The 20691-nt window shown below is 45.6% G+C and overlaps 1 protein-coding gene across 1 annotated transcript in view; it reads right to left on the bottom strand.

Annotated features, from left to right (window-relative positions):
- Window positions 1–11953, bottom strand: part of LOC115470474 (C-factor-like) — a 306672-nt gene extending 294719 nt beyond the window's left edge. Inside the window, exons 1-2 of the mRNA XM_030203679.1 lie at window positions 11895–11953; window positions 11648–11845 (exon numbers count right to left, since the gene is read on the bottom strand). Coding sequence (XP_030059539.1) covers window positions 11648–11794 — 147 coding nt within the window. The 5' untranslated portion in view covers window positions 11795–11845; window positions 11895–11953. The remainder of the gene's footprint in view (window positions 1–11647; window positions 11846–11894) is intronic.
- Between the last annotated feature and the right edge of the window lie 8738 nt (window positions 11954–20691).

The raw sequence follows: 20691 nt of genomic DNA, 5'->3' as shown, positions 1-20691 counted from the left end.
ATTTTTAAAATAGCAGCTTTCGCTGATGATTTACTAGCTCATGTAATCCAACCAGAAACATTGTTGCCGGCTCTTTTAGAGTGTATGGCAGAATATGGTGACTTCTCTGGCTTTAAGCTCAACCTAGAGAAGTCTGAAGTCTTGCAGAGGGAGGGAGATCAAATAAGAGATAGGTTGAGACACTTACCATTGAGATGGGCAGAGGAATCCTTTAGGTATTTGGGAATCCGCTTGACAATGGATACCACAAAAATCTATACAATTAATGTAGCAAAACAATTACAGGATACTAGACAGTGAACGATGGAACCCCTTACCGATATCATTAATGGGCCGAATAAATCTATTTAAAATGATCATATTCCCTAGATGGCTCTATCTGTTGCAGGTGCTACCAATATACATAAACAGTAAGGATCTACGACAGTTGAATAAGATTTGTCGGGGATTTTTATGGGGAGGGAATAAATCCAAAGTGCGCTTTGACTACTTGAACGATGGGTGGGCACGGGGTGGAATGGGATTACCCTGTATTAAAAGGTACAACCAGGCATGCCTTATGAGACATCTCAGGGACTGGCTCTGTAATACCACTCAGTATACACCATTAAGCTGGGAGCAAGCATTATTTAGGCCCTGGCATCTGAACTTCTTGTTACATGCAAAAACAAAAAGTTTACCAGTTTGTGCCAGAAACAGTATATTGCTTCAACCTTTGAGAAGGGTATGGAGATTAGTTATGCAGTCTTGGAAATATAATCCCAATGTTAGCGATCAGCTCCCACTGTGTGGGAATGGAGACTTCCTACCAGGGCTGGAAAAGGGGTTATTTGAGAGATGGTCGGCACAGGGTATTACCTTACTAGAACACTTAGTGAATGAAGAGGGGGTTCTGTATAGTTTTAATGACATGAGGCAGAGATTATCTCTAAACGCTAAGGATCATTACACATATCGGCAATTACATCACTATTGGTTCAGTATGGACCAAACTGCTCTGGGCACGAGGTTGGGATCCAAGATTCGTGATTTTTTGAAAGGGGACGTGCACGGGCAGGTGTCCATATCGAGTTTACACAAAGTGTTGGAGACCCTTAGCCCCCCCCCCCCCCCCCCCCCCCCCGTGTATATGAGACACTTGAAAAGTCATGGAGTAAAGATCTAGGATATGAGCTGACAGGTATCGATTTTGCAAAATTGATAAAAGATATCCCGGGACAAGTGGGAGGGGCGGAACTACAGGAGAGTCAATACAGGGTAATTCACAGGGGATACATATCGCAATCACAAGCAGTAAAGGCAGGATGGATAACAGATGTACAATGCCCAAAGTGCCATGAAGACAATAACACATTTTTACACGCATTTTGGCGATGTGCTAGTATAAAACACTTTTGGAAAATGTTGCAGACATATTTTGAACAACTTTTGGGACATAGATTGTTACCCTCATGGAGGGGAGTACTTTTGAATAAAAGAAATGTGTATGGGATTTCTGATAAAGATCAGGAGCTATTTTTGTGTAAGGCCTACGCAGTGGGGAAAAAATGTATACTTAAACATTGGTTGCAGGCCGAACCTCCATCCTTTTGGTACTGGAGAAACAGACTACACGAGTTAATGCTCTGGGAGGCCAGGGAGGCTTACGGCGCTCCGAAGAAAAGGAAAATATTTGTTAAGATATGGTCTAACTATTTACAACATATCTCCCACAAGGCTAGAAGTGCAGTGCTTAACAAATTGGGATCGCCCTAGACAGTGCAACATTAAGCAGATGCGGGCTTTGGACTTTGGACTGGTTAATACCTGTAATAGACATTGATAGTATCAATACCATGAAATTAGTAGCCATAGATAAAGGGACAAATGAGGAGGGGGGTGGGGGTAGGAGGGGAAACTGTGAAATAAGGAAGATGATGTAAGATTTGATGCAGATGTACACTTGTGTTATGACTGAATGTTTACACAGTGAGTGAATTTATTGGTTTATGTTTGACATGATGAATCATCAATAAAAATCGTTAACAATTAAAGTATTGGGAGGGGGAAGGGGGAGGGTCTGTTCATACATGTCACAAAGCTTATCAATGAGGTAAAAGTCAGCTCTTGTTTAGACTGCTTTGTTTAAGGTTTTCGATCCATTGTATACTGAACTTGTGGGAAGCATATTTTGTTACATCACCAATAACACTTGTTGAAACGTAATTAGAGGGGAAGGGGTGGGGGGGGGGAGGGAGGAGGGGGAGGGGGGATAAAATGGAAAATTTGTATAGTGACTGGAGTTATGGCATTGATAATTTGTAATGGTCTCTTTTCAAAGCATACTCTGTATCAGCTCTGTTACTATTAATAAAAAGATTTAAACATAGAGATGGAAATGGAAGCTAAGAGCCAGAGTGTGTGTAATGTAGTAGGTTAATGCTGTTCGACCGTGGTTGTGCCTCACATAGTAATTGTATTGTGTCCATAGTCAAAATCATAACAATTATATTTATAACATCAATAGTTGTATCGGTTGAGTGAAATGTTTGGACCAATCAATTATATGAACTGTAATCGTACGTCTGCAACGTTTAATCACTAGAGTAAGGATTTGATTTAAATAGCCATCAGAAATGAGTATATGTGCTGAGTATATGTGCTTACCCCAAAGTATGGAATGGTGTTTATCAATCGTCACAATGCGAAGGTTGAGCTCTACGGACAGCCTTCTCGTTTGCACAAAAATGCCAGTAAAAGCGATCGGATAGCTAAACGTTGTTTTTTTAAGCAAAAAAATGGTGCCAAACAAAGCAAGCGTGAGAGGTGAGGTACAGACGTAATGACGTTGTGACGTAAACATAATTCAGAGCTGTAGCAATCTATGCAAAGTCCTTACAAATCACATAAATCTAGTGTGTAATAGCATAACGAACTTGTGGAAGCACATTATAAGCTGCATATGGTCATATTCATTATTAGAATTTAAAAAAAAAATTTAAATCATAAAAGAAATTTTCGAACGTGATGACGTAATGACGTGAGCGTTATTGAATCTAATGATTTAGGGGGTGTTTGTGAGACAAGATTGGATATACAGTAAAATAGGCAGAAATATTAATACTAGTGTGAATTATCTTTAAAGAAAATTTCATTCCTTAATAAAGAAGAAAGAATCTATATTAGAATGAAGTTATTTTATATTAGACTGACACATGATAAAATCAATTAATGTAATTAAAAACTATACTATTATAAAAAAAATGACCACAGTCAATAATTAAGTTACAAAAAAGTGATTTAAAATAAATTGAGAGAGCCCATAATTGGGTCAATTTATGTCTCAATAACTTATTTTAATATATGAAATAATTGTAATGGTACATGTTCAATTTTATCAAGTGCGCCCTGATAGAATGATTGAGGATTAACTGTATGCTAGAGTAGATGTACCAAAAAAAAATTTTTTTAAATGCTAAAAGACGAAAAAATAGAGTATAAAAATATGTATAAAAATATAGACCCTCTTTGCTGCAATCAATTTGTTCATAATTTAGAAACTAAGAAAAAACAGCTAATTCCAACTCTGTATTTAGTCCTGCAGGATGTATTGTATTGAGTTCAAAAATTGCTCTCTGTTCATGCTGCAATAAAAGCAGATCAAGATTTCCACCTCTCCAGGGTTTGGAAAGAACCTTCACAGAAGCGAAGATCTCCAAAGTTGTGGGATAGCTCTATGTAGTGTTTAACTAAGGGTGCTAAAATATCCTGTCATCTGATACTGCTTCTGTGCTCTGTCATCCTTGTTTTTATTTTGCGAATAGTTTTGCCAATGTAGATTAGATCGCAAGGACATATGATTAGGTATACAACTCCTTCTGTGTTACATTTGGAAGATTGGTATAATGTGTATGATTTCATTGTGGTTGGGTGTACAAAGGTAGTGGTACACATAGATGATGCACAAACTGAGCATGATCTGCATGGCCTATGTCCAGTCAGAAGTTGAATTGATGGTAGTGTCGGTGGTAATGCAGACGGTGCAACAATTTCTTTGATATTTCTATTTCTGGTATGGGCAACAGTAAGACGTTTATTTTTAAAGCAATCATGAATGTCCAAAATGTGCCAGTGTTTTCTTAATATTTTTTGTATGTCAGATGAAAGATGACAGAATCTTAGACTACATACTATGTCTGGTTTCTTTCATCTTGAATGGCCTTGCAGTAGTATCTCTATTTGCCATTTTGGCTTTGTTCAGTCCTTCAGTAACGCTCTCCTGAGGATAGCCTCTGGATAAAAATCTTGCTGTCATTGGTTTTGCTTGTTCCTCAAATTCATTGTAGTCACTGCAAAGTCTTCTTAATCGAAGGAATTGTGAGTATGGTAGGTTTCACTTAAGACTCTGTTGTGGAAACTTTGAAAATGCAAAAAAATGATTCTTGTCGGTTGGCTTTCTGTATATTGTGGTACTAATACATTGTCAATGTATCGTTTCCATAATTTCAGTTCTTCCTTAAATTGGTGATCTTCCAAATATTGATACGTGAAGAAAGCTACATAGAGTATGGCAAGGTCTGGTGCCATACTTGTTCCCATCGCTGTGCCTCTAATTTGTTTGTAAAAAGATCCTTGGAAACAGAAGAAATTTTCTTGAAGTGCTATAGATGCCAACTGTATAATGAAAGCAGTGGGTACCCTTGTATTATTGTCTCTGTTATTTAATGCGTCTGTGATGATGTCTAAAACTGGTTGGTGTGGAATATTAGTGTAAAGTGACTCCAAATCGAAAGTGACCATATTAATGTCATTAAGATCGCCGTTGAATTCTTCTAATAGATTGATGACGTGTGATGAATCACGAACATAAGATCTGACAAGTGGAATGAATGGTCTGAGTAAAGTATCTACAAAGATCGAGAGAGGTTCAAGGATGGATCCTATTCATAGGCGCACCGTATAAGAAGCTTGGGGAGGCTAGCCCAGCTGCGACCTTCCCCGTCTGCCTCTTCTTCCAAATGTCCTGATAAGCCAAGACTCCCGTCCCGCTGGATTCTGCCGCTGCTTTTGTTGAGCAGCGGCAGGAACAAGCACCGCGTTGAGCCGCTGCTGCCGCTTCTCTGAACAACCATCATTAGAACAAAAAGAAGCGCGGGGCCACAGCAGCCTGCCTTCAGGCATGCGCTGTCGATTCTTCTGTCCTCTGCCCCCACTGACGTCAATTTCCTGTTCCGGGAACAGAGGACCGGCAGCACCGACAGCGCATACCTGAAGGCTGCTGCTGCTCCGCGCTTCTTTTTGTTCTTGTGCTGTAAAGAGGCCCGGAGGGAGATAAAATGGCTGCAAACGGTAAGGGAAGTGACTGAGGACGCTAGAGGAGAGAAAGTGGAAAAGTGCAAGGGAGAGCCAGGGACATGCAAAAGCGCAGGGGAGAGCCAGAGAGAGATGGGGAGAGAAAGAGGGGACATGGAAGAGAGCAGAGGAGAGCCAGTGATATGGAAAAGAGCAGGGAAGAACCAGAGAGAGATGGGGAGAGAAAGAGGGGCCATGGAAAAGAGCAGGGGAGAGCCAGAGAGACGATGCTGGATGGAAGGGGGGTACAGAGAGAGAGAGAGAGAGAGAGATGAGTGGAAAGATGGGGAGAGAAAGAGGGGACATGGGCAAGAGAGAGAGAGAAGTTGCTGGGGAGAAACTGGGGAAGACCCTAGCTGTCAGACGGAGAAATGCTGAATGAAAGGAGGGAGAAAGAGGGAAAATGCTGGAAGGAAGGGGCAGAAAGAAGGAAGACACTGGATGGAATGGTAGGAAAGAGGAAAGATGGGGAAGGATGGGGAGAGAGCGGACATGTTGAATGGAAAAGGGTCAAGAGAGAGAGAACTGTTTAGAAGGAAGGGGAGATAGAGGGAGACAATGGATGGAAGGAGAGGGAGACAATGGATGGAAGGATTGGGAGAGGGTAATGGGTAGAAGGATGGAGACAGAAAGAGGGATGACACTGGATGGAAGGGTAGGAGAGAAAGAAGGAAGGTCTGGACATGGATGGAAGAGAGGAGAAATCTGGGCATGGATGGAGTGGAGGGCAGGGAAGAGAGGAGAAATGTTGGACAAGGATGGAGGGAAGAAAAGACAAAGGAAGGAGATGCACACGGATGGAGTGGAAGGGAGAGAGGAGAAATGCTGGACATGGATGGAGGGGAGGGAAGACAGAGGAAGTACATGCACATGGATGGAGGGGAGGGGAGAAATGCTGGATATGGATGGAGGTAAAATTGCTGAATCGGAACACTTTGAGGGCAGATGCTGAAACTGGAGAAAGGATAGGGACAGGGCTACAGATGGTAGACAGGACGCATAAGGACACAGGAGGATAGTGGACATGTTGAGAGAAAAAATATAAAATGGAAAGAAGACACTGGGACCAAAGCGAATAGAAAAACTAAATGATCAGACAACAAAGGTAGAAAAAAGTATTTTATTCAGAATTTATTAACTGGAATATGTCAGCTTTTGGAAATGTGCATCTGTAATATTTTGCATGTAAGTTTCAATTTTTCTAGTATTGCTGCATGCTGAGTCTGACTTCTTGAGGTAACTTTCCAGTTTTGCCTTCATATCTGTTGTGTCATGTGTTTTTCATGTGTAATCAAGGTGCAGTATTCTGCTAGCGTGTTGTATTTGCAGCCCTTTTTGTTTCACTAGATTGTGTACTGGTGTTTTAGAGCCCGGTGTAATTACAGTGCTGCCTTTCCACGCATAAGGTTGTAGCTCGTCCTGTCCTTGGAATTAGTGCTGCTATGGTTTGGTAAGGTTATGAGTGTGTTTTTGCACAAGTTTGTGTATAGTGTTTTGCATCAGAAAGGGTTTTAGAGCCTAAATCATGACACACTACCTCTTGAAGGATTTACATATAGCTGTTAATAAAAGGAGCTCATTGTGAACACTATCCACCTTAAAAGGGTGTTTTGTGGGTGTACATGAGAATTGTGATATTATGATCCCTTGTTTCATATTGTTGACGGTCTGCATTTTCCGTATGGGTGGTATATTGGTGTATTAGGGTCTGCCTAGTGTTATGGTACAGTAAAGTTCTGAGTGTGTTTTTGCACAAATTTGTGCATAGTGTTTTACAGTTGAGTGATTGTGGTTAGTATATGCTTTGAGCAACCAATTTATTCTTTGACATATGATACATATCTAATATCTAAATGTAATAAAAGGTATTGTGACTTTTATTTTTACTTATATATTTTTCTGTGTGTTGTCTATTGTGGATATAAGCTCCGCCCCTGGCCTCACCCCTAACCCTGCCCCCTATAGCCTCCCCAAACAGTTGGCCCACGGACCGCCTATGATCCTATTCCAGATACAAGGATGATAGAGCACAGAAGCAGTATCAGACGACAGGATATTTCAGCACCCTTAAACACTGCATAGAGTGATCCCACAACTTTGGAGATCTTTGCTTCTGTGCTCTTAAGGTTCTTTCCAAACCGTGGAGAGGTGGAAATCTTGATCTGCTTTTATTACAGCATGAACAGAGAGCAATTTTTGAACGCAATACAATACATCCTGCAGGACTAAATACAGAGTTGGAATTAGATTTTTTCTTAGTTTCTAAATTATCAACAAATTGATTGCAGCAAAGAGGGTCTATATTTTTATACTCTATTTAAATCACTTTTTTATAACTTAATTATTGACTGTGGTCATTTTTTTTATAATAGTATAGTTTTTAATTACATTAATTGATTTTATCATGTGTCAGTCTATTATAAAATAACTTCATTCTAATATAGATTCTTTCTTCTTTATTAAGGAATGAAATTTTCTTTAAAGATAATTCACACTAGTATTAACATTTCTGCCTATTTTACTGTATATCCAGTCATGTCTCACAAACACGCCCTAAGCTCCTAGCAAAATAAATCATTAGATTCAATAACGCTCACGTCATTACGTCATCACGTTCGAAAATTTCTTTTATGATTTAAATTTTTTTTTATTTCTAATAATGAATATGACCATATGCAGCTTGTAATTAGCTTCCACAAGCTCATTACGCTATTATAGACTAGATTTGTGATTTGTAAAGACTTTGCATAGATTGCTACAGCTCTGAATTATGTTTACGTCACAACGTCATTACGTCTGTACCTCACCTCTCACGCTTGCTTTGTTTGGCGCCATTGTTTTGCTTAAAAAAACAACGTTTAGCTATCCGATCGCTTTTACTGGCGTTTTTGTGCAAACGAGAAGGCTCTCTATTGAGCTCAACCTTCGCATTGTGACGATTGATAAACACCGTTCCATACTTTGGGGTAAGCACATATACTCATTTCTGATGGCTATTTAAATCAAATCCTTACTCTAGTGATTAAACGTTGCAGACGTACGATTACAGTTCATATAATTGATTGGTCCAAACATTTCACTCAACTGATACAACTATTGATGTTATCTATGTTATAAATATAATTGTTATGATTTTTACTATGGACACAATACAATTACTATGTGAGGCACAACCACGGTCGAACAGCATGAACCTACTACATTACACACACTCTGGCTCTTAGCTTCCATTTCCATCTCTATATAGGCGCTGAACCTATGCAACTTATAAACTGCAGAACTAAATCTCGGTAAACACTCTGGATTTGTATTTTTCTGTTTTCATTTTTTTATTTTTCATCATTATTTTTGTTTGTTCTAAAATAAATGGGTCATTCCTATAAAATAATTATAACAAAATTAATAATCTATTTTTATGCACACTTGTATATAAATAAGTACATAAGTATGTAAGTATTGCCATACTGGGAAAGACCAAAGGTCCATCGAGCCCAGCATCCACAAAACAGTGGCCAATCCAGGTCACAGATACCCGGCAAGATCCCAAAAATGTACAAAACATTTTATACTGCTTATCCCAGAAATAGTGGATTTTCCCCAAGTCCATTTAATAACGGTCTATGGACTTTTCCTTTAGGAAGCCGTCCAAACCTTTTTAAAACTCCGCTAAGCCAACCGCCTTTACCACATGCCAGAGTTTAATTACACGTTGAGTGAAGAAAGAATTTCTCCGATTCTTTTTAAATTTACTACATTGTAGCTTCATCGCATGCCCCCTAGTCCTAGTATTTTTGGAAAGCATGAACCTGTTCAACTCCACTCATTCTTTTATAGACCTCTATCATATCTTCCCTCAGCCACTTATTCTCCAAGCTGAAGAGCCCTAGCAACTTTAGCCTTTGCTCATAGGGAAGTCGTCCCATCCCCTTTATCATTTTTGTCGCCCTTCTCTGCACCTTTTCTAATTCCACTATATCTTTTTTTATTTATTTTTTATTTTTGTTACATTTGTACCCCGCACTTTCCCACTCATGGCAGGCTCAATGCGGCTTACATGGGGCAATGGAGGGTTAAGTGACTTGCCCAGAGTCACAAGGAGCTGCCTGTGCCTGAAGTGGGAATCAAACTCAGTTCCCCAGGATCAAAGTCCACCACCCTAACCACTAGGCCACTCCTTTTTGAGATGCAGCGACCAGAATTGAACACAATATTCAAGGTGCGGTCGCACCATGGAGCGATACAAAGGCTTTATAACATCCTCATTTTGTTTTCCATTCCTTTCCTAATAATACCTAACATTCTATTTGCTTTCTTAGCCACAGCAGCACACTGAGCGGAAGGTTTCAACGTATCATCAACGATGACACCTAGATCCCTATCTTGGTCCGTGATTCCTAATGTGGAACCTTGCATGACAGCTATAATTCGGGTTCCTCTTTCCCACATACATCACTTTGCACTTGCTCACATTAAACGTCATCAGCCATTTAGACGCCCAGTCTCCCAGTCTCGTAAGGTCCGCTTGTAATTTTTCACAATGCTCCCGCGATTTCACGACTTTGAATAACTTTGTGTCATCAGCAAATTTAATTACTTCACTAGTTACTCCCATCTCTAGGTCATTTATAAATATGTTAAAAAGCAGCGGTCCCAGCACAGACCCCTGGGGAACCCCACTAACTACCCTTCTCCATTGAGAATACTGACCAATTAACCGTACTCTCTGTTTTCTACCTTTTAACCAGTTTTTAATCCACAATAGAACACTACCTCCTATCCCATGACTCTCCAACTTCCTTTGGAGTCTTTCATGAGGTACTTTGTCAAACGCCTTCTGAAAATTCAGATACACAACATCAACCGGCTCCCCTTTATCCACATGTTTGTTCACCCCTTCAAAGAAATGTAGTAGATTGGTGAGGCAAGATTTCCCTTCACTAAATCCATGTTGACTTTGTCTCATTAATCCATGCTTTTGAATATGCTCTGTAATTTTGTTCGTAATAATAGTCTCTACCATTTTGCCCGGCACCGATGTCAGACTCATCGGTCTATAATTTCCCGGATCTCCTCTGGAACCTTTTTTAAAAATCGGAACTATATGTCATCTATATGTTTTATTAATGACCTTTTTAAGTATCTTCTTTGTGATGTCACATTTTCATTTGCTTTAATTCATTATCCTGTTTGATAATATTAACATCTTTATCATTAATTTTTTAATATGGATGGAATTATATGCGACCTATATGTTTTATTATTTATTATTTTCTATTACTTATTTTTTTAGTGATGCTATTCTTTCATTGTAATTTGCTTCATTAACATCATGTCCTTTAATATTACAACTATGATTACTATTAATAATGTAAATATTATTGTTGACTTTTACACGTTTTATATTTTTTATTTATATTTATATATATATTTTTATATATATTAATGTTTGTATGTTTGTCGTCAGACCCCGAAACACGGCCTGTGTCGGGTCATTTGTAATAAAGAACTTCAGTTGCCCCAGTCTTGAAGGCCCAGTGTTGCACTTTTTGTCTGTGGACCCATAGGAATAAAATGGGTCCTGCTGCAGATAACTCAAGCTAAGCTTTAGTAAAAGACCAGCTCGGTTTATAAAACACCCCCTCAGTTTGGTTCCAAATTATAATTAACTAACCCATTCCAAACTATAATTAACGAACCCAGAAGAATTAATATGAAGAACCTGAACACATATTTGATGTTAAGCCTTGGTATAGCCCAAGCCACTGTCTGAATTCTCATACCACCTTTTCCCTAATAAATGCAGAGATTGATGGATTAAGTTTATCCCTTCTTGGTTCTGTCAGTACTTCTGCTCCTAATTCTAGACCAGTTCTCTGGTTGTATATACCAGAAATCCTTTAAAAAAAAAAGAGAGAGAGAGAGAGACAGCGAGAGAGAGATGCATGGGGTACTGTCCCTCTTTAAAAATGAGCATCCCAACCGCCCATCCCTGCCTTCTAGGCATCCGTGAGAGGTACCAATGTGTGCGATTCAGTAAATTTTACACAACATTATAAACACGAATATGTGCTAAAAAATAAAAATAAAATCCGAAAAGATAAGGGAGATATTGCAAAATATTCTGCAAAGTACATTAAGCGAGCTATGCTGATTCCAATCCTCCCTCACACACGCATCTTATACATTCTCCCATTTTGCACTGTGGATTTTGACCACAAGCGGTGGCGGCACCCGAGATCATAATATCGCCCCAGCTTCCCGCATCTATCACTTAGTTTATGGGCGAACAACAACCCCAATATACAGTATTTCTCACCTGGCTCTGTGCTGCTTCGGGATTCCGGCAGGCTGCAAAGATCAGCTCCGGAGGCTTGGGCGCCTCCGCAAACTGTTTCACAAACTCAAGACCAATCCCGCGATTAGAACCGGTCACTAGGACGCTGCGAATTTTTAGCCCCGCCATGTCTAACCACGTTGTTCTCAAGCCAAGCTCCGTGGTGGTGGTGGTGGAGGTGGTGATGGTTGTTCTTCTTCTGCTGCTGCTGCTGCTGCTGCTGCTGCTGCTGCTGCCGCCTTTTCTTCTTGTTGCATCCACCTGCCCTGCGCACCCGTAAGTATTTGAACCTCAGCCCCGCCCATTCCTGACAGGATCTACTTTGCGTAATTTAAGCAAGTTATGGGGAGTACAGCTCAAAAACAGGTTAGCTGATGCAAAGTTCACCCTCTTTTACAGAAAAGCTAGAATTTCAGAGTCTTAGCTGTGCGTTTCAAAATAAATGAATGAAGGGAACTTCTGTAAGATGGCAGTATCATTTAAGCAGGTGTGCACTAGACCTGCCAAATGACCCAGCTCTTTCTGAGAAGTTCTGAGAGGAAAAGAGAAGACATTTCTCAACTAATTTCTTTACTCTTCCCCCCCCCCCCCCCCCCTAGTTTTAAAACTTGAACGTTGTACCACAGCATTAACAGTCTCTAGCAGGCACTACAGGACCTAGTTTACACCTTGTCCTGCCCACCCCTGGCACAACTCTTCATTTAGCAAGTAAGGAGTGTTCTTACAGAGTTTTAATTACATTTCATTACTTTCTAAGAAGAAAACACTAAATAAAATCACACAATATACCATTTAAACTAAATACACTTTTATATTAGGTTAATATCCTTAAAACCTTTGCAAGTTAATTATTGAAAAACTCAAAAATTCTAAGATGGAGTCAGCAGTCCAGCAGCGAGAGTGATGCTATCCAGTCTTTTGCATCTCCCAGTTGGTGTGTGTGCCTGATGCAAAGAGCTCCTAGCTCTCAGACAATGGGTCTGTTCTCTGGAGGCTAGAGTAGCAGACGATGTAGCTGAGGGAGATAGAGAGGTACATAGAGGAGACCTACAGGGATGTTGTAAAGAAGTCCCACTTCCAGTCTGGCAGCCCCTATGCTGCCTTGGAGGAGGGAGGCCTCCTAGAAGGAGAGCATCACACTGGTGAAGTAGGAAGTACTCCTGTAGCCAGGACCTGCTCACCAGGGGATGTACTATCCTCTCGCACCAAGAATTTGTCTCCAAGAGCTTCTGCCCAGGAGGGAAGGGTTAAGACAGCTGTTGTAACTGATGAGTCGATCATTAGGCATGTAGATAGCTGGGTGGCTGGTGGATTTGAGGATCACCTGGTGACTTGCCTACCTGGGCCGAAGGTGGCGGTCCTCATGCGTCACATAGACAGGATCTTAGATAGTGTTGGGGAGGAGTTGGCTGTCTTGGTACATGTGGGTACCAATGACATAGGAAAATGTGGGAGGGAGGTTCTGGAAACCAAATTTAGGCTCTTAGGTAGAAAGCTTAAGTCCAGGTCCTCCAGGGTCGCATTTTCAGAGATGCTTCCCGTTCCATGCACAGGATTAAAAAGGCAGGCAGCACTCCTAAGTCTCAATGCGTTGTTGAGACGATGGTGCAGGTATGAGGGATTTAGATTTGTTAGGAACTGGGTGACATTCTGGGAAAGGGGGAGACTGTTCTGAAAGGATGGGCTTCACCTTAACTGGGATGTAACCAGGCTGCTGGTGCTAACTTTTATAAAGGAGAAAGAGAAGCTTTTAAATTACAATGGGCGGGGCGGGGGAAGCCAACAGTTGCCCAGGAGTGCATGGTTCATTGTGGAGTATCCATGAAGGATACTATTGAAACAGGACATTTAGGGAATCCCAGTAGAGAGGTTGCAACAATGCTGAAAGTAAACCAGGTGTGCTTAATGAGAGAGCAGGATAAAGATGCACATTATCCCCTTCAACTTCTAAGCAGCTTGTAGATAAAAGTAAAAACACAATTTGAAGTGCCTGAATACAAATGCTAGAAGCCTACAAAATAGGAGGGGAGAGTTAGAGTATATAGCACTAAATGATGAGGTAGATATAATAGGCATCTCAGAGACTTGGTGGAAAGAGGACAATCAATAGGACACTGAAGAGCTGGGCCAGGATTCTGGAAACACATATGCATGCAGTGCCCACATTCCCTACACGATCACATGTCCCTCAGTTGGTGGTTTCGTTCATCTCTTCGTCAACAGAGGGGCCGGGCTGCCCACAGGACTGAGCATCTTGACTCAGCTTGGGAAAGGCCTCCAATGCCTGATGCCCTACAGCCATCAACTGCCGGAAAGGAGTGGTAAGGGAGACTGCAGGCCTGAGTTTCCCTGCCACCCCCTTGGAGCAGGGCTCTCTGCCATGACTGTGGCAGTCGCAGTTACCACACCAGCTGTCCCTTCCTGCGTCATTGGGGGGGGGGGGATTTCTTCCCCCTCCACAAGGGGCATATCCTTTCAAGGTTCCTCTTACTCCTCCACCTGGGAATGGGGGCCTGGCACCTCCCAGTGCCCAAGCTCCTTTATCATCTCCTCAGTGGTAGGCTCCTGTTGGCCCAGTGGTGTAGCTAGACAGCTAATTTTGGGCGGGCCGGAGAACAAAGTGGGTGGGCAAAAAGTTTCATCACCACTCCTCCACCAACTAATGGCAGCAGGATGTGTATCACAGGGGGAGGTTCCGGCAGAGCCTGGCTGTGAGCTTGGGAGTGAGTGTTGTAGCACGTGGCTCTTTTTTTTTCCAGTTCTCAGAACTGCTGGAGAAGGAGCCTTAGGGAAGTAGCGAGTCAGGCAGGCAGCCAGGTAAGAAAAGAAGTGAGTGGGGCATGGGCACCGGTGGGGAGAAGAAGATACAATTTTTCTTTTTCTTCCTGACCCGAATTTTAGGAGGGCAGGAGGTACTGACAGAGGAGGCAGGGGAAGGTCATGGTTGGGCTAGGGAGGCTTATCCTCCCCAAGCCTCGTATACAGAGCACTTTTGCTAGCAGTAGTGCTAGCGGCCACCTAAAATGTAAGTTTGTTCAGCAGAGAGGAAGGCTTCGGCTGGCGGGACTTGGAGATCCCGCCAGCCATATTAAGAGAAGGAATTTTGGGTGGGCCTGAGTCCAAATTGAGTAGGCCCAGCCCACCTAGGCCCACCCGTGGCTATGCCCCTGTGCTGGTCATGGGGTGTGGCAGCTGGCTCCTCCTGCTGGGGAGTGTGGCAGCCTGCTGTTTCTAGTGAGGAGTGGCGCTGCCTGCTAATGCAGGGCCACGGGTTCAGCCGAAGGGTGCCCTGTGTGTGAGAGAGATTGCAATTGAGATCCAGACATTCTACATGACTGGCGTGTGGTGCAGCTGGTTGTTGGGAGAGAAGAACAGTGCCAACTGAGGGCAGTTGTTACTTGGGGGACATGTCTGAGGTATGGCACTAATGAGATGACATAGAAAGAACCCCAAGAGGGTGGTCTGCCTATAGGCACGCAGGATGGGTTGCAGCCCTACTGGAGGGCCCTGGGTGAGCAGGCACTGGCTGGGAGGTAATATAGCACTGCACTGTTGGACGGATGGGGCTATTGCTTCCAGTGTTGACAGCCATGTGGATGTGTGGGCATCCCCATGTATATGTGTCACGTCTGTGGCCGTGACCACCCTCATACTTACCCTGTTTCTGGGAGTCAGTGGCTGTGCTGGCTTCTGCTTGTCTCTGTGTCTGTCTCTGTCTTAGTTTCTCTCTGGCTCTGTGTGCTGATTGCCCTACTGAATCTCACCTGTGTGGGCTTTGCCTCTTCCAAGATGGCTGCCGCTTCCTCCTCCTTGCCAGTATCCAAGATGGCTCCCGCTATTCCTTCCTATGGGATGACTGCTTTGTGTGTCAAGCCTCTGTTTGGTTGCAAGGTGATTGCTGCAGCTGTGGCTCTGGTCTTGATGAGCTTTATTAGTGACTTGGAGACTACAGTCCTGGCCTTTGCATTGCCATTCCCTCCGCAGTGCTTTAGGTCCCGAGGTTAGTGTGCTGTTAGCACCATTTGCTTTCCTTGTCTTGTGCTCTGTGGGTTTTCTGTGTTTATTGTTCTGTGGGCTTCCTACCCTTCTGTGTTATTTGCTCTGTGGGTCTCCTACCCTTCTGTGGGTTTTCAGCCCTTCTGAGTTTATCGCTTTGTGGGTTTCCAGCCCTTCTGTATTTATTGCGCTGTGGGTTTTCAGCCCTTCTGTGTTAATCGCTTGTGGGTTTCCAGCCCTTCTGTGTTTTGCTCTGTAGGTTCCCTGCCCTTCTGTGTTATTTGCTCTGTGGGTCTCCTACCCTTCTGTGGGTTTCAGCCCTTCTGAGTTTATCGCTTTGTGGGTTTCCAGCCCTTCTGTATTTATTGCGCTGTGGGTTTTCAGCCCTTCTGTGTTAATCGCTTGTGGGTTTCCAGCCCTTCTGTGTTTTGCTCTGTAGGTTCCCTGCCCTTCTGTGTTCTTGCTCTGTGGGTTCCCAGCCCTTCTGTGACCATTGCTTTGAACCTACCTATTGCCAGAACCCGGACATTCCCTGCCTGTCTGCCTTGCCATCGCCTAGGGGCCAGGGGGCACTCCTGGACCTTCATTCCTGCGGTTCCTGTAAGCCCTACCGGCTGCCAGAACCCGAGGGCTCAACCTGAGGGGGAAGGCAGTCAAGTGTAGGTGAAGCCTAGGTCCGGTCCGGGTTCCAGTCCAGTGTGTTCCGGTCCGGTGTGTGTTCCAGTCTGGTGTGCTCCAGTCCAGTGTTCCAGTCCTGTGTCCTCCAGTCCGGGGGATTCCAGTCCAGGTGTTCCGGTTGGCTGGGCAGTGCCTGCAGTCCCTGCCGTTGTGCTTACCCAGTGTTGGTTGGTGGGTTTTGCCTGCTGCTGTCGCTCCTCGTCAGCAGCCCAAGGGCTCACGTTTGCTCCAGAGCCCGGTCCCGCGGGCTCAGAACCTGACAGAACCGGACAGAATGCAAAGGCCATGAGCCCGGCAAGAACCCCCACCCAGCTGACCCAGCTGGGGTCCAGCTCCATCGTTGTTCTTGATCCTTCTATGACTCTTCGTCAGTATCGTGGGAAACTTTTGTCTCATCCTGTTTTGAAGAAGACCCCTGAAGCGGCAGCTGAGAGAAAACGTGTCCGGTGGCTTGGAATCGCTGAAAACCCAGTTTCAGATATGGACCCTTTTATCACGCTCGCTGAATATCGCCGCAGCCTGGTCTTGAATCCAGCTTTGTGGGATACTCCTGAAGCTGTCGCAGAGAGGAGACGTCTTGGGAATTCCATGCTCTGGGCCCAGCAGGGGTCCAGTCCCATTCAAGCAGCGCGCCCAGACAAGCCTCTGAATCCAGTCCGAGCAGCACGTCCAGCCAAGCTTCAGAGTCCAGTCCGAGGGACGCTTCTGACCGAGCCTCCGATGCCAGTTCAGGTGACGCTTCCATTCGAGTCTCCGAGTCCAGTCCGTGGGGTGCTTCTGACGGAGCCTCAGATTCCTATGCAAGTGGCGCTCCAGGGCGAACCTCCAGTCCTCGTTCAAGTGGCACGCCCCTTGAAGTCTCCGAGTCCAGTCCGTGGGGTGCTTCTGACGGAGCCTCAGATTCCTATGCAAGTGGCGCTCCAGGTCGAGCCTCCAGTCCTCGTTCAAGTGGCACGCCCTTTGAAGTCTCCGAGTCCAGTCCGAGGGAAGCCTTCGATGGAGCCTCAGATTCCTGTGCAAGTGACGCTTCGGGTCAAGTCTCCGGTTCTTGTTCAAGTGACCCGTCCAGTCAAGCCACTGAGTCCAGTTCGAGGGGGGCTTCTAACCAAGCCTCCGATGCCAGTCCACAGGGTGGTTCAGGTGGCACCTCCGCTTCCAGTCTGGAGGGTACCTCCAATCAAGCTCCGAAGGCCAGTTCGAGTGGCGCTTCCGCTCGAGCCTCCGATCCCTGTCCAAAGGGTGTGTTCTGCCAAGCCTCAGTTAAAGTCCAGTTCGCGGGGCGCTCCTAGCCAAGCTCCTGAGTCCAGTTTGAGGGGCCCTGCCAGTCAAGCTTCTGATTCCAGTCCGGGTCCCAGTCCCGGTTCAACTCCTGTTCAAAGCTCCAGTTCCAGCCAAGATGCTGAGTCTGTTCCAAGTTCCAGTTCCAGCCAAGATGCTGACCCTGCTCCGAGCTCCAGTTCCAGCCAAGATGCTGAGTCCGTTCCAAGTTCCACTTCCAGCCAAGATACTGACCCTGCTCCGAGCTCCAGTTCCAGCCAAGATGCTGAGTCTGTTCCAAGTTCCAGCCAAGATGCTGACCCTGCTCCGAGCTCCAGTTCCAGCCAAGATGCTGAGTCTGTTCCAAGTTCCAGTTCCAGCCAAGATGTTGACCCTGCTCCTAGCTCCAGTTCCAGCCAAGATGCTGAGTCTGTTCCAAGTTCCAGTTCCAGCCAAGATGCTGACCCTGCTCCTAGCTCCGGTTCCAGCCAAGATGCTGAATCCGTTCCTAGTTCCACTTCCAGCCAAGATGCTGAGCCTGCTCTGAGTTCCAGTTCCAGTCAAGCTTCTGACGCCCACCTGGGTCCCAGGCCCGGTTTGCTTTTTGACTCTAGTCCGGGTCCCAGTCCCGGTTTGCTTCCTGAGTTCAGTCTGGGTTCCCTCAGAGAAGGGTTCCTTTTGAACATGGTTCCTCTTGATGCATCCAAGTTCCTGAGTTGGCCCAGCGGTGATTGGAAGGAGCCTCCTGTTGACAAGTTCCGCTCCTGTCTGCCAGTTTTGAACTTCTTTGTGACTTCCAGTCCAGTGATCCATGTCTGGGGGTTGACACCGATCAGAAGGTTTCACCACAGTTACCCCTGGACACCTGACCTCCTCAGGGAGACCGAGAGGGGGGTCTTGAGGAGGGGGTACTGTCACGTCTGTGGCCGTGACCACCCTCATACTTACCCTGTTTCTGGGAGTCAGTGGCTGTGCTGGCTTCTGCTTGTCTCTGTGTCTGTCTCTGTCTTAGTTTCTCTCTGGCTCTGTGTGCTGATTGCCCTACTGAATCTCACCTGTGTGGGCTTTGCCTCTTCCAAGATGGCTGCCGCTTCCTCCTCCTTGCCAGTATCCAAGATGGCTCCCGCTATTCCTTCCTATGGGATGACTGCTTTGTGTGTCAAGCCTCTGTTTGGTTGCAAGGTGATTGCTGCAGCTGTGGCTCTGGTCTTGATGAGCTTTATTAGTGACTTGGAGACTACAGTCCTGGCCTTTGCATTGCCATTCCCTCCGCAGTGCTTTAGGTCCCGAGGTTAGTGTGCTGTTAGCACCATTTGCTTTCCTTGTCTTGTGCTCTGTGGGTTTTCTGTGTTTATTGTTCTGTGGGCTTCCTACCCTTCTGTGTTATTTGCTCTGTGGGTCTCCTACCCTTCTGTGGGTTTTCAGCCCTTCTGAGTTTATCGCTTTGTGGGTTTCCAGCCCTTCTGTATTTATTGCGCTGTGGGTTTTCAGCCCTTCTGTGTTAATCGCTTGTGGGTTTCCAGCCCTTCTGTGTTTTGCTCTGTAGGTTCCCTGCCCTTCTGTGTTATTTGCTCTGTGGGTCTCCTACCCTTCTGTGGGTTTTCAGCCCTTCTGAGTTTATCGCTTTGTGGGTTTCCAGCCCTTCTGTATTTATTGCGCTGTGGGTTTTCAGCCCTTCTGTGTTAATCGCTTGTGGGTTTCCAGCCCTTCTGTGTTTTGCTCTGTAGGTTCCCTGCCCTTCTGTGTTCTTGCTCTGTGGGTTCCCAGCCCTTCTGTGACCATTGCTTTGAACCTACCTATTGCCAGAACCCGGACATTCCCTGCCTGTCTGCCTTGCCATCGCCTAGGGGCCAGGGGGCACTCCTGGACCTTCATTCCTGCGGTTCCTGTAAGCCCTACCGGCTGCCAGAACCCGAGGGCTCAACCTGAGGGGGAAGGGCAGTCAAGTGTAGGTGAAGCCTAGGTCCGGTCCGGGTTCCAGTCCAGTGTGTTCCGGTCCGGTGTGTGTTCCAGTCTGGTGTGCTCCAGTCCAGTGTTCCAGTCCTGTGTCCTCCAGTCCGGGGGATTCCAGTCCAGGTGTTCCGGTTGGCTGGGCAGTGCCTGCAGTCCCTGCCGTTGTGCTTACCCAGTGTTGGTTGGTGGGTTTTGCCTGCTGCTGTCGCTCCTCGTCAGCAGCCCAAGGGCTCACGTTTGCTCCAGAGCCCGGTCCCGCGGGCTCAGAACCTGACAGAACCTGACAATATGTCTCCTACGCCTGGGTGGGATATGGCAGGGAACCCTGTCGTTTCCACCGATCCTTCTGCTTACCTCCAGTGGCGTAGCCAGTATGGGGCCACGGGGCCTGGGCCCCCGTAGATTTGCCCCTAGACCCCTCTGCTGCTGACCTGCCGCCAACCCGCCATCGCCTACCTTTGCTGGCGGGGGACTCAACCCCCGCCAGCCGAGCCAAGGTCCTCTTCTTCCCAATCCCGCGCAAGGCTACGTTCTAGTCTGACGTCCTGCACATTGTACGTGCAGGGCATCAGACTCACAGAAACAGAACGTGCAGGACGTCAGACTAGAACGAAGCCTTGTGCGGGATTGGAAAGAAGAGGACCTTGGCTTGGCTGGCGGGGGTTGGAGTCCCCCGCCAGCAAAGGTAGGTGATGGCGGGTTGGCGGCGGGAGGTGGGGTCGAGAGGGTTGTCGGCAGGGTGGGGTCAAAGTTGGTGGCGGGGGGGGTTTGGCAATGGCGGGGGGGTCAAAGTTGGTGGTGTGGGGGTTCAGCAATGGCGGGGGGGTCCGGCGCTGGGGGGGGCTAAAATGTGCCCCCTCACCTCAGGCTCTGGACCCCACTCCCACCGAAGTCTGGCTAAGCCCTTCTTACCTCTGCTGGGAACCCTAGGGGAATGGCAGTTCTTTGCATCAAGGTGGGCAACCTAGGTTTGAGGTAGTCATGATAGCTGCTTTAAGGGGTTTACTGATGGTGGTGGCTGCACATCAGCCCATAATTCATAGCCATAGTTTGGGGTGCCCATGGAGGAAAGGTAGTGTACACAGACAGGGGTTGGGGTACACCATAATGTGGAGCTTTCCGGGGCCCCCAGCTTGGGCATT

The sequence above is a fragment of the Microcaecilia unicolor genome, chromosome 5, assembly GCF_901765095.1.
Source record: "Microcaecilia unicolor chromosome 5, aMicUni1.1, whole genome shotgun sequence".
Classification (NCBI taxonomy): domain Eukaryota; kingdom Metazoa; phylum Chordata; class Amphibia; order Gymnophiona; family Siphonopidae; genus Microcaecilia; species Microcaecilia unicolor.
The sequence above is the reverse complement of the archived record's forward strand: the minus strand, read 5'-3'. Positions and strand labels throughout refer to the sequence as shown.